This window comes from Bombina bombina, chromosome 1 (genome assembly GCF_027579735.1).
Source record: "Bombina bombina isolate aBomBom1 chromosome 1, aBomBom1.pri, whole genome shotgun sequence".
Lineage (NCBI taxonomy): Eukaryota > Metazoa > Chordata > Amphibia > Anura > Bombinatoridae > Bombina > Bombina bombina.
In genome coordinates this window covers 355,900,177-355,914,350 of record NC_069499.1, presented here as the reverse complement: position 1 = coordinate 355,914,350, position 14,174 = coordinate 355,900,177, and the positions used below count along the sequence as shown (strand labels likewise).

Here is a 14,174-nt window from a genome sequence, read left to right as displayed (position 1 = left end):
ATATGGAAAAATACATCTTAACTTTTTCCATAAAGATACTTTATTTTAAAAATAAATAACTGAACAGTCAACTAGTTTGATTCATTAACTAACCAGACACTCAAAAATAAACAAACAAAATAAAATTAGAAGAATTTCCACAGACCAGCAAATGTCAACAAAGATGATTACTGCAACATTTGCCAAAATGACTAAAAATAAGAAACAAGAACATCAATACATCAATAAAAATAGGGGGAGTCCATTGGGTTTGGGTTTGTTAAAGGGACATAAAACTCATATGCTAAATCACTGATGCAGTATAACTCAGACATACTGTCAGGGTGCCAGGAATCAGACTGAGATAAGAAGTTGAAAAATAATTACACCTTTATTAATAACAAAAAATAATAAAAAGTCCACAAGTCAAATAACAAGTCAGGAGTCAAAGCCAGAGCCGGTAGTCAGACGAGCCGAGTCAGGAGCCAAAGCGAGTAGTCAGACGAGCCGAGTCAGGAACCAGTAGGGACATCAGACAGCCAGGTAATACACAGGAACTCACAAACAGGTCTGAGACAACGCAAGGGCAAAGCATACTGAACAGAGGCCCTTTAAATAAAAAGTGATGACATCACAATTATGAGACTGCAACCTGTCTTACACGGATGATGTACAACAGTCTGGCCATAAGACGGCATGCAGTAAATGAGCAGCATCACACAGTCTGCATCTGATTCAGCAAGAAAATGTAAGCAAAATGGCTGCAAGCAGCACATGGCAAACAAAGCAGGGAAAAACCCTGACGTGACCCCTCCTCCGCGGGAGGACAAAAGGCTTATTGGGGAAACGGGCATGGAAGGCACGGAGGAGGGCGGGAGCATGAACATCAGAGGAGGGAACCGATGAACACTCCTCAGGACCGTAGCCCCTCCAGTGAACCAAATACTGTACGCGGCCCCTGGACATACGAGAGTCAATAATGCTGCTGACCTCATATTCTTCATGGTTGTCAACAGAGAAAGGATGGGGACGAGGCAACACAGTGGTAAACCGATTACAAACCAATGGTTTCAAGAGGGAGACATGAAAAACATTGGAGATGTGCATTGCAGGAGGAAGGTCAAGAACGTAAGCCACAGGATTGACCCGTCGGAGTATTTGAAAAGAACCAACATAACGAGGAGCCAGTTTATTGGAAGGCACATAAAGGTTCAAGTTTCGAGAGGACAGCCAAACCCTCTCACCAACCTGGTAGGAAGGTGCGGGCATATGCCTACGATTCAAAGCTGGAATACCCTGAGACATGAATGAATCCAAAGGGTATTCAGGGTATTCCTCCAAAGCTGGAATACCCTGAGACATGAATGAATTGGGCAACAAGGATGGTTGAAACCCATAATTCACAATGAACGGAGATAACTGGGAGGAGGCATTAATAGCACTATTACGAGCGAACTCTGCCCAAGGTAACAGTTCAGACCAATTATTGTGGTGATCTGAGACATAGCAACGGAGGAACTGTTCCAGAGCTTGATTAGACCGTTCCGCAGCCCCAATGGATTGAGGATGATATGCCAAGGAGAAGGAAAGCTGGATCCCCATTTGAGCACAAAAGGAATGCCAAAATCTGGAGACAAACTGGCTACCCCGGTCCGAGACTATCTCCTTGGATAACCCATGTAAAAGGAAGACCTCCCTGGGCAAAAATTGAAGCAAGCTCCTGAGCGGTAGGCAGCTTCTTCAAGGGAATGCATTGTGACATTTTAGAAAAACAGTCAACCACTATAAGGATAACAGTATTGCCATTGGAAACAGGGAGCTCGACAATGAAGTCCATGGAAAGGTGTGTCCAAAGACGCTCACCATTAGCAATAGTGTTGAAGAAGACCCACAGGAAGACGTCGAGGAGTCTTATTCTGTGCACAAACTGAGCAGGAGGCAACATACGCAGCAACATCAGAACGAAGACCTGGCCACCAGAATTGTCGAGTGACAGACAAAATCATTCGGTTCTTGCTCGGGTGACCTGTGACTTTAGAATAGTGGTAAGTGTGCAAAAGTTTAGTTTGAACATTCTCAGGAACAAAGCACTTACCACTAGGTTTCTCAGGAGGTGCATTGGATTGTGCAGCCAGGATCTCCTACCCAAGGGAGAAGTCAAATTAGTACATATGGTAGCCAAAATATGATCAGGAGGTATAACTGGAGTATGTACAGACTCCTCCTTGGACAGAGGCGAAAATTGTCGAGAGAGGGCATCAGCCCTAACATTCTTACTACCAGGCAGGTAGGAGACCACATAATTAAACTGAGACAAAAATAGCACCCATCTGGCCTGTCGGGCGACAAACGTTTTGCTTCAGATAGATAAGTTCAATTCTAAGTAAGAATGAGCACTGCTACGCTAGTACCCTCAAGAAGGTGCATCCATTCCTTGAGTGCCAAAATTATGGCCAGTAATTCCCTGTCGCCAATTTCATAATTGACCTCTCCTGGAGACAATTTCTTAGAGAAGAAACTGCACTGATGCAAAGAACCATCTGGCGGAGGATGTTGAGACAAGAGGGCACCTACTCCAGTCTCAGACGCATCGACCTCAAGAACGAAAGGCAGGACAGGGTTAGGATGAGCCAGTACTGGAGCAGCAGCACAGGTAGTCTTAAGACTATCAAAGGCCTTAATGGCAGTAGGTGACCAATGGAGTGGATCATTCTCTTTATGGGTCATGTCTGTGATAGGTTTGACCAAGAAAGAAAAGTTTTTAATAAACTTTCTATAGTAATTGGCAAAGCCAAAAAAACGTTGAATAGAACGAAGACCAACTGGGCAAGGCCACTGCAGAACTGCAGACAACTTGTCAGGATCCATGGAGAACCCTGCAACAGAGATCACATAACCTAGGAAGGTTACTTGAGTCTGATGGAATTCACATTTCTTGATTTTACAAAACAGGCCATTCTCACGTAGTCTCTGAAGTACCCGTGTGACATCAGAACGATGAGCCTCAAGTGTGTGAGTGTATGAGGATGTCGTCTAAGTACACCACAACACATTGCTGCAACATATCTCGTAGGACATCATTAATAAATTCCTGAAAAATAGCAGGAGCATTACATAGGCCAAAGGGCATTACAAGATATTCATAATGCCCGCTCCTGGTGATAAATGCTGTTTTCCATTCGTGGCCCTCCTTAATCCTAACAAGATTATACGCTCCTCTCAAATCAAGTCTAGGAAAGACTGTAGCTCCCTTGAGCTGGTCAAAGAGTTCCGTAATTAGCGGAATAGGGTAAGCATTCTTAATGGTAAGACAATTAAGACCCCTATAATCGATGCATGGTCTTAACTCGCCACCCTTTTTCTTCACAAAGAAGAAGCCAGCCCCTGCAGGAGAGCAGGATTTACGGATGATTCCCTGCGACAGAGCACCGTCAACATACTGCTCCATAGCACAATTCTCCGCAACAGACAGAGGGTAAACCCGGCCCCGAGGAGGAATGGCTCCGGGTTGCAGGTCTATGACACAACCGTAAGACCGGTGAGGAGGCAACGTACCAGCACGAACCTTATCAAAAATGTCTAGGAACTCTCGGTACTCCTCTGGCAATTGAGATACCGAAGAAGTGCACAAGACTTTGACTGGTTTCCAAAGACAAGTGGAAATATATTGCGAAGACCATGACAAAATTTCGGACCTGCGCCAGTCGAGACTGGGATTGTGCTTTTGGAGCCAGGGATAACTCAGAACAACTGGAAAATGCGGAGAGTTAATCACCTGGTACTGGAGGGTTTCAAAATGGAGAGCCCCAACAGCCATGGATAACGGAGTGTTTCATGAGTAATGAGTGCGGGCTGAAGGGGCCTGCCATCAATGGCCTCAATAGCAAGCGGAATGGACCGAGGCAATACAGGAATGGAGTGCTTTGATACAAAAGCACTGTCAATGAAATAGCCCGCAGCACCGGAGTCAACAAGAGCCTGGGTGACTATGGAGGAGTCCACCCAGGAAAGAACAACCGTGACCAAAGGTTTCTCCTTTAGCGGTTCCGGGGACGAGGATAAACCACCCAAGGTCTGCCCCCGACAGGACCTTAGGTGCGAGCATTTCCTGGCCGTGTAGGACAAAACTTTAAAAGGTGGCCCTGTAATCCACAATAGAGGCAGAGCCCCTCCCTCCTCCAAAAGGCCCTCTCTGCCGTGGAGAGATGCGTGAATCCCAACTGCATCGGCTCAGTAGTGCCTGGTGACTCGGGACTAGGAGGCATGGGAGGAGAGAGAGACATGGGTGGGAACGAACAAGTAGGAGACAACGGAACAGGAGACTTCCACAAGTGCTCCTTGAAAGAGGGCCTCTCTCTGAGTCTGATGTCAATTAGTATCAAAAAAGACACCAATGCCTCAAGATCCTCTGGGAAATCTCTGGCAGCAACTTCGTCTTTAATCGCATCAGAAAGCCCATGAAAGAAGGCGGCAAAAAGAGCTTCATTGTTCCAACCTACCTCTGTGGCAAGCGTACGGAACTTAATGGCATACTGAGCAACAGATCTCATGCCTTGCTGAATGGTCATGAGTCATTTTGCAGCAGAGGAGGAGCGAGCCGGAACATCAAATACCCTTCAAAAGGAGGCTACAAATTCAGGGTAATTTGAAATCACAGGTTTATTAGTCTTCCACAAGGGATTAGCCCAGGCAAGAGGGAAACGCCTGAGCTAACATCTCAAAGTAAATGCCAACCTGGTTCAAAAACCTGCTGCACTGAATACGATCGCTTTTATATCGCTGAGGTAGAGGTGCAGAATCGAACAGGCTCCTGGTAGGAGTAGGTGCAGCAGCGGAAACAGAAGCAGCCAAAACTTGTGGGACACTGTGGTCCAAATGTGCAGTGCGAATCAGCAGGGTTTGCAGGGCTAGTGCAAATTGATCCAAGCGGTGATCCTGTTCATCCATCCTGGAAATTATGGTAGGTAAAGGTGGATTATTAGCACCATCAGGATTCATGGCCCTTGCGCAATATCAGGGTGCCAGGAATCAGACTGAGATGAGAAGTGCAAAAATAATCACACCTTTATTAATAACAAAAAATAATAAAAAGTTCACAAGTCAAATAACAAGCCAGGAGTCAAACCCAGACTTGGTAGTCATACGAGCCGAGTCAGGAGCCAAAGCAAGTAATCAGACGAGCCGAGTCAGGAACCAGGAGGGACGTCAGACAGCCAAGTAATACACAGGAACTCACAAACAGGTCTGAGACAATGCAAGGGCAAAGCATACTGAACAGAGCCCCTTTAAATAATAAGTGATGACATCACAATTCTGAGACTGCAACCTGTCTCACACGGATGATGTACAACAGTCTGGCCATAAGAGGGCGTGCAGGAAATGAGCAGCATCACACACTCTGCACCAGATTCAGCAAGAAAAGGTAAGCAAAATGGGTGCCAGCAGCACATGGCAAACAAAGCAGGAAAAAAACCTTGACACATCCCAACCTGCAAAAACTCATTTCAGGAAGGTGCCCCCCTGCACCCCTCACTATACTACCTCACTGCATGCCAACCTCTATATAGTACCTCAGTGTACCACCTCTGTATAGAACCTCACTGTACCACCTCACTATAGAACCTCACTGTACCACCTCACTATAGTACCTTACTGTACCACCTCACTAAAGTAACTCACTGTACCACCTCTGTGTAGTACCTCATTGTACCACCTCACTATTGTACCCCCCAGCCCCCCCAACCCCAATTCAGAACTCCTCAGTGCTCTGATTATGAAATAGTTGAAAATGTTATCACACTATAGAGTATGGGAGTCTGCACAATATAGAGGTATGGGAGTCTGTACATATATCAGGTCTGCTGCTATGTTTTGCATCGCACTAGAGTAGAGTAGAGATCAGGTAGAGGCGAAAAAGTCTAGAGAGGAACGCAGTAACTATTTACATTGAGCTATAACAGAACAGTGACACCTAGAGGTAGAAATGAAAAGTGCAGGCACAAATTTGATTTTCTCTGGCACCGCTATTTCCGGGAGATTGTGTTTCATTTGCAGGTGTCAGGGAGCAGCTTTTTCAATGCGGGAGACTCTCGGACCTTCCGGGAGAGTTGGGATGTCTGATAACTGTAAAAAGCTGACAGGAAAATATCACCTGAGCATCTCTATGTAAAAAAGGAAGATATTTTACCTCACAATCAAAAGTTCTGTGTAAAAAGTTATAATTCTGGTGCTGCCCAGCTGCAGGTAAAAAAAATTACTCTTTTACTGTGATCTCATGAGATTTGACTTAACTCTCATGAAATTTCATAGTAAACTTCCTTAAACTGAATAGGGAAATAAGCTCGCTCCTTTGCCTGTCCCGGGACAGACATAATGATTTGCTGCTTAGAAGTCCTTTACAATGGGATGTGGCTACTGAGGAACTTTTGAGGTAAAATATATTTCTTTTTTACATAGAGATGTTCAGGTGATATTTTCTAGTCAGCTTTTTACAGCTATGCTGCATCACTTTCAAGTGTTTCAACATTTGGGTATCATGGCCCTTTAATGGTTCCCATAAGGGAGTCTTTTTGTTGGGGTTTTATGAGGACTTTGCTATAGAGAGTGGATATATAGGGAAGAGTTGATACTGTACATACTAAAGGTGGGTGTCCTGTTGATTTCTCAAGGCTTTATAAATATTATAACTGCTTCTAGCCTTGTTGTCTGCAAACTAAAGACCGGATTAGCTCCTCTAAATAAGCCAAATGGTTTAGCTACTGAAAAACAAGTGCAGTAAAAAGGATGTTAATTTATTATAAAAACATTTAGACTTGGCTTTTATGTCATTCTATAGCAACACAACATAAATGTCTTTTAATTACAATGTGTTAACTGTCTCTTTAACCCCACAGTGTTTTATACTAGTACATTTAATTAATATTAAGTGTTGTAGGACTGTGGTATTGTAATGCCGATAGAGGATTTTAGCAGCATTACAAGTAGGAAATTGATATGATATGAATTTTCTTCTTAACATGTCAGCAGGGCTTCAATTACATCCTTAAAGGGTCATGAACACTTTTAGCTTGTAACAGAAAATTATGTTAAGTAAAAATAATTGCAAACTTTATGTAAGTTATCCTCTTCCCTGCAATTTAACCAGGATAATTGGAAATTTTCCAATTCTGAGAATAGGAAGTGCATACTGCAGACTTCACAAGTCTAACTATGCTACATATTTGTCACTAATTGACCTTAGCAGAGGTGATAAGACAGTGTAGGACAATACATGTAATAAAATGACAGTGGCTTGCCTTATCTACTTCAGTAACAAGTCCATATTGGTTCTTCCAAATAAGGCAAGTGGTGTGGGAGTTGGCCATTAAAAAACAATTGCAACAAAAAAGATGTCACACCTGACCAGTATATTAATTTATTGCAAGACTACGGAAAGTTATTCTAATTACCATCTCAGGATAAATGTATTGTTGGAATCTGGGCCGTTATATACTACATTGTTTTTTTTCAGAAGAAATCGATGAGGGTGACAATTACTAGGTAATGAATGGACATATTAGTATAGAAGTCTCAGGCACAAGGTGCAAACATGCAGGGTCTCACCTTATAGAGTTTGTAAAAAGTCTCATGTATGAAAATCAGAGAAATGAGAAAGGCAAAGATCTCCTGGGTGAAAGGGGAGATGTAACGGACAAGGAAGCTCCCCTCTGCAGCCACCATCACCAGAACAAAAAGGATCAGCCAGAAACCAATCCACACTCGGCCTGTCAGATACTCAATATCTTGAACCTGGCAAAACTGAGACAATGAGACTTAGGCTGTAAAACAGAGTTTACCAGGAAAAATCAAAGTAGAACATTTGGAAAGTGAAAAGAATTAAACATTTAAAATAATGGGCTTCAAACCTTAAAGAAAGCCTCTTCAAAAACCAACAGGGGACCTGAAAATCCAACTATTAACAATGGCTGAGCAGCAAGAAAGGAGAAGATGACACCTAAAATTGAGGTAGATACAATAAGCTCTGATACTCCCATCAGCCCTTGGGTCTTCTCTCCTGCAGAAATACACACAGACAGGTAAATCATACTGAATGTTTTCTTTTAGCATATATACAGTAATTGCCTAACAACATAATTAAAGTAACACAAACTCATTATAATTACGCATACATTATAATGCAAAAATAGCAAGATTTAATTAGCTAGAGCATGACAATAAAAATGTAAAAAAAATATTTTTTTGCAGCACAGGGCATTATCTTTTTAGGGAAATTGAGTTACTTATAGGGTAAATTAAAGAAACATTCCAGCGAAAATTGGAAAATTGCTTTCAGTTTTGAAAAAGATGCATTTTTGTAACATACATGTATTAGCAAAAATCCTTCTAATAAAAGTTATAGCTGTTTCATGAGTGTATTTAAGTATGAACCGTGCACCAGCATTTTAAACACAGCACTTGCTCAAAGAGCCTAAGGTACTTGTACCATCTGGAAATGGCTCAATTTGTTAATTGCTGACATGATAAAAGCCCCGCTGGTGCTCTGAACAGCTGCAGTGTTTAAAATGCTTGTGCACTCAGAATATCTAGCTATGCTTCACATGCACATGTAGAGAGAAATGTTCACACTAAAACAGTGATAACTTTTACTTGAAGCTTTTTGCCAATATATGTATATTGCTAATATGTTTCTATTCAAAGATGTAATTCATCTGTGTGCATTTAAATTTTGACCAGAATGTCACTTTAAGTGCACTTTCTGTGATGGCCTCTAGTATTTAATAGAGGTTAGTACAGGTATAAAACACTTTATCAAAACTGCTTGGGACTGGAAAAGTTTTGGATTTCTGACTATTTGCATCTTTAAAATGGGACAGTTTGGAGAAGAGATGGAATTAAGTGTAAGCAACAAAATCTTATGTGACGTAGGTAATATCTACATGTCATTATACAGCTAATACATGAAACCTAAAGGTAGTTTTATATCATTTTTAATACTTTTGTATACATAGTACCATCATTTGAATTTTAAAAAAAAAAACACAAAGGCAGAGAAGATTGTGAATATAGGCAGGGAAATATCAATTCTTGATAATTTTATTTTTGAAAACATATACGACTAGATTACGAGTTTTGCGGTACAGCTATTAACGCTAAAAAATTGGCCATTATGCTGGAATGGCCAGGAACAAGTCCCGGCGGTATAGCTATACCACAAGCATTTTAGCCTGTGAGGCCTACTTATCAAGCCGTCAACTTACTTGCATTCAACGGCACCAATACACTCGCCTGACATAGCCTAACATCGCGGCCGCGGACCTGAATACGATCTCCATATTTGCATAAAAAGCTGTCAAAAAGCCGCGCACCAAGTATGGGGCGATGAGCAGCGGACTGTTGTTAACTAACAGTCATCGTTCTCGCTGCTCTTTGGCTTTTTCACAGCTTTATTTGTATACTGTCACTAAACACCGCCACTATACTAAAATGTTTAACCCCTATCCCGCCGCTCCTGGAGCCCACCGCAACTAACTAAAGGTATTAACCCCTAAACCTCTGGCCTCCCACATCGGCATAAACTAAATTAAACTATTAACCCCTAAACCTAATAATCCGCTAACTTTATATTAAATATGAACTCATCCCTATCATATAATAAATTTAAACTTACCTTTAGATTTAAATTAAACTATATTAAACTACTAATTAATCTACCTTAACTATTATACTAAAATTACATTAAACTATATTAAACTATTAATTAACCTACCCTAAATATTATACTAAAATTACATTAAACTATATTAAACTAATAATTAACCTACCCTAAATATTATACTAAAATTACATTAAACTATATAAACTAATAATTAACCTACCCTAACTGTTATACTAAAATTACATTAAACTAAATTAAACTAATAATTAATCTACCCTAACTGTTATACTAACATTACATTAAACTACAAATTAAATTAACTATATTATATATTTAAAAACCTTATCCTACTCAAATAATTTAAATACTCAAATAATTTAAATCTACAATAAAAAATTACAAAGTTAAAAAAACTAACAAACTTACAAAAAATAACAAACACTAAGTTACAAAAAAATAAACACTAAATTGCACACAAAAAAAAGAAATTATCAAATATTTAAACTAATTACACCTAATCTAAGAGATCTATGAAAATAACCCCCCCCCCAAATAAAAAAACCCTAACCTACAATAAACTAAAAATAGCCCTTAAAAGGGCCTTTTGCAGGGCATTGCCCCAGAGAAAAAGCTCTTTAACCTGTAAATAAAAATTACAAATACCCCCCCAACAGTAAAACCCACCAACCACACAGCCAACCCCCCAAATAAAAACCTAACTAAAAAACCTAAGCTCCCCATTGCCCTGAAAAGGGCATTTGGATGGGCATATCCCTTAAAAGGGCATTTAGCTCTATTACTGCCCAAACCCTAATCTAAAACTAAAACCCACCCAATAAACCCTTTAAAAAAAAACTAACACTAACCCCTGAAGATCCACTTACAATTTTAAAGATCCGACATCCATCCTCAAAGAAGCCGGGAAAAGTCCTCATCGAAGCCGGCAGAAGTCTTCATCCAAGCGGCCGAAGACTTCATCCAAGCCCGCAGAAGTCTTCACCCAGACGGCATCTTCTATCTTCATCCATCCAACGCGGAGCGGCTCCATCTTCAAGACATCCGACGTTGAGCATCCTCTTCGTTCAACGTCTTCTTGTACAATGAATGTTCCTTTAAATGACGTCATCCAAGATGGCATCCCTTAGATTCCGTCCCTTTATAATTCTATCAGCCAATCGGAATTAAGGTTGAAAAAATCATATTGGCTGTTGCAATCAGCCAATAGGATTCAGCTTGCATTCTATTGGCTGATTGGATCAGCCAATAGGATGAAAGCTCAATCCTACTGGCTGATTGCAACAGCCAATAGGATTTTTTTCAACCTTAATTCCGATTGGCTGATAGAATTCTATCAGCCAATCGGAATCTAAGGGACGCCATCTTGGATGACATCATTTAAAGGAACATTCATTGTTCAAGAAGACGTTGAACGAAGAGGATGCTCCGTGTCGGATGTCTTGAAGATGGAGCCGCTCCACGCCGGATGGATGAAGATAGAAGATGCCGTCTGGGTGAAGACTTCTGCGGGCTTGGATGAAGACTTCGGCCGATTGGATGAAGACTTCTCCCGGCTTCTTTGAGGATGGATGTCGGATCTTCAAAACTGTAAGTGGATCTTCAGGGGTTAGTGTTAGTTTTTTAAGGGTTTATTGGGTGGGTTTTAGTTTTAGATTAGGGTTTGGGCAGCAATAGAGCTAAATGCCCTTTTAAGGGCAATGCCCATCCAAATGCCCTTTTAAGGGCAATGGGGAGCTTAGGTTTTTTTTAGTTAGGTTTTTATTTGGGGGTATGGTTGTGTGGGTGGTGGGTTTTACTGTTGGGGGGTATTTGTATTTTTTATTTACAGGTAAAAGAGCTGATTTCTTTGGGGCAATGCCTCGCAAAAAGGCCCTTTTAAGCTATAATTTCTTTTTTATTTTGTGTAACTTAGTGTTTATTTTTTTTGTAACTTAGTGTTTGCTATTTTTTGTAACTTAGCTGTTAGTTTTTGTAACTTTGTAATTTTTTATTGTAGATTTAAATCATTTGAGTAGGGTTAGGTGTTTAAATATATAATATAGTTAATTTAATTTGTAGTTTAATGTAATTTTAGTATAACAGTTAGGGTAGATTAATTATTAGTTTAATGTAATTTTAGTATAATAGATAGGGTAGGTTAATTAATAGTTTAATATAGTTTAATGTAATTTTAGTATAATAGGGTAGGTTAATTATTAGTTTAATATAGTTTAATTTAATTTTAGTATAACAGTTAGGGTAGATTAATTATTAGTTTAATATAGTTTAATTTAAATCTAAAGGTAAGTTTAAATTTATTATAAGATATGGATGAGTTAATTTTTAATATAAAGTTAGCGGGTTGTTAGGTTTAGGGCTTAATAGATTAATTTAGTTTATGGCGATGTGGGGGCTGGCGATTTAGGGGTTAATAGGTTTAGTAAGTGCTAGTGATGTGGGAGGCCAGGGGTTTAGGGGTTAATACATTTATTTAGTTGCAGTGGGCTAGGTGCCAATAACTTTATGTAGGTGCCGGTGGGCTCTGGGAGTGGCGGAATAGGGGTTAATAACTTTATGTAGGTGTCAGGACAGTAGATTAGGGGTTAATAAGTATAATGTAGGTGGCAGCGGTGGCGGGCGGCAGATTAGGGGTTAATAAGTATAATGTAGGTGGCGGTGGTGTAGGGGCCGGCAGATTAGGGGTGTTTAGACTAGGGTGTTAGGTGTAAACATAACTTTTATTCTCCCATAGGAATCAATGGGATATCGGGCAGCAGCAAACATAAGCTTTCGCTGCTTTCAGACTCCCATTGATTCCTATGGCATCCACCGCCTCCAGGGCGGCGGATTGAAAAGCAGGTACACAGGAATAGTGGCGAGCGTACTACCGGGTAGGTATTTGTTAACTAGCAAAAGTAGTCAGATAGTGCCGAATTTGCATTCGGAACATCTGTAATGACGTAAGCATCGATCTGTGTCGGACTGAGACCGGTGGATCGTATGTTACGTCCAGATTTCAACTTTGCCGGTCTGTAGGCTTTGATAACTAAGGGGAATTAAGCTCTCCACAATTACGCTGCAGAATTCCAGCGTATTTGCGGGTTGACGGCTTGATAAGTAGGCCTCTGTAACTCATAGCGCCTGTATTACAGGTTGTGCAGTACGGCTAAAATGCTTGCGTTACAGTCTATACCGATACAAGCCATACCGCCACAAAAATGTTTCACAAAACTCATAACTAAACTGTTACAAAGTACACTAACACCAATAAAGTACCTATTAACCCCTATACCGCCACCCTCCTGCATCGCAAACACTAAATTAAACCTATTAACCCCTAATCTGCCACCCACCCACATCGCGACTATTAAATAAAGTTATTAACCCATAAAAAACTGCCACCCTCCCAAATCAACAACACTATTTAAATATATTAACGCCTAATCCACTGCTCCCCGGCATCGCTGACACTAAATAAACCTATTAACCCCTAAACCTCCAGCCCCCCACATCACTCACACTAAATAAACCTATTAACCCCTAAAACACCAGCACCCCACATCGTAACTACTAAACTAAACCTATTAACCCCTAAACCACCACCCTTCCACATCGCACACTAAATTAAACTATTAACCCCTAAATCTAACACACCCTAACTTTTAATTAAAATTACAATATAACTATATTTAAATAAATAAAAACTTTCCTGTGAAATAAAAATAAACCTGACATTAAACTATAAATTAACCTAATATTACTATTCTAATAAAATAAAAAAAATACCAATTAAAAAACCTAACACTATGAAAAAAATGGAAAACCTAAATTAATTTTTTTTTTTTTAAATAATCCTACGAAAATAATTAAAAAAATCTGGTTACAACACTAAAATTGTGAAAAATAAAAAACACTAATATTACAAAAATAATAAACGTAATGATCAAAAATAAAAACAATTACACCTAATCTAATAGCCCTATAAAAATAAGCCCCCCAAAATAAAAACATCCCTAACCTACAATAAACTACTAATAGCCCTTAAAAGGGCCTTTTGTAGGGCATTGCCCTAAGTTAAACAGCTCTTTTACCTGTAAAAAAAAATTCAAGGTCCACCCAACCAACCCCTTAAAATAAATAAAAAAATCTATCTTTTTTTTTTTTTCAGATTAGGGCTTTGGGCAAAGTGTAAAAGAGCTGAAAGCCCTTTTAAGGGCAGTGAAAAAGAGCTGAATGCCCATACAAATGTCCCTTTAGGGGCAATGGGTAGCTTAATTTTTTTTTCAGAGTTAGGTTTTTTATTTTGGGGGTTTGGTTGGGTGTTGGGTTTTACTGTTGGGGCAACTTTGTATTTTTTTCCAGTTAAAAAAGCTGTTTAAGTTAGGACAATGCCCTACAAAAGGCCCTTTTAAGGGCTATTGGTAGTATATTGTAGGTTAGGGGGTGTTTTTATTTTAGGGGGAATTTTTTTATTTTTATTGGGTTATTAGCTTAGGTGTAATTGTTTTTATTTTTGATAATTTTGTTTATTATTTTTGTAATC

General features: G+C 39.9%; 1 protein-coding gene across 1 annotated transcript in view; it reads right to left on the bottom strand.

The window, feature by feature from the left end:
* The window catches only part of SLC4A3 (solute carrier family 4 member 3), a 153,917-nt gene that overhangs the window by 57,706 nt on the left and 82,037 nt on the right, over positions 1-14,174 (bottom strand). Inside the window, exons 10-11 of the mRNA XM_053689813.1 lie at positions 7,884-8,032; positions 7,582-7,776 (exon numbers count right to left, since the gene is read on the bottom strand). Of these exons, the coding sequence (XP_053545788.1) occupies positions 7,582-7,776; positions 7,884-8,032 (344 nt within the window). The remainder of the gene's footprint in view (positions 1-7,581; positions 7,777-7,883; positions 8,033-14,174) is intronic.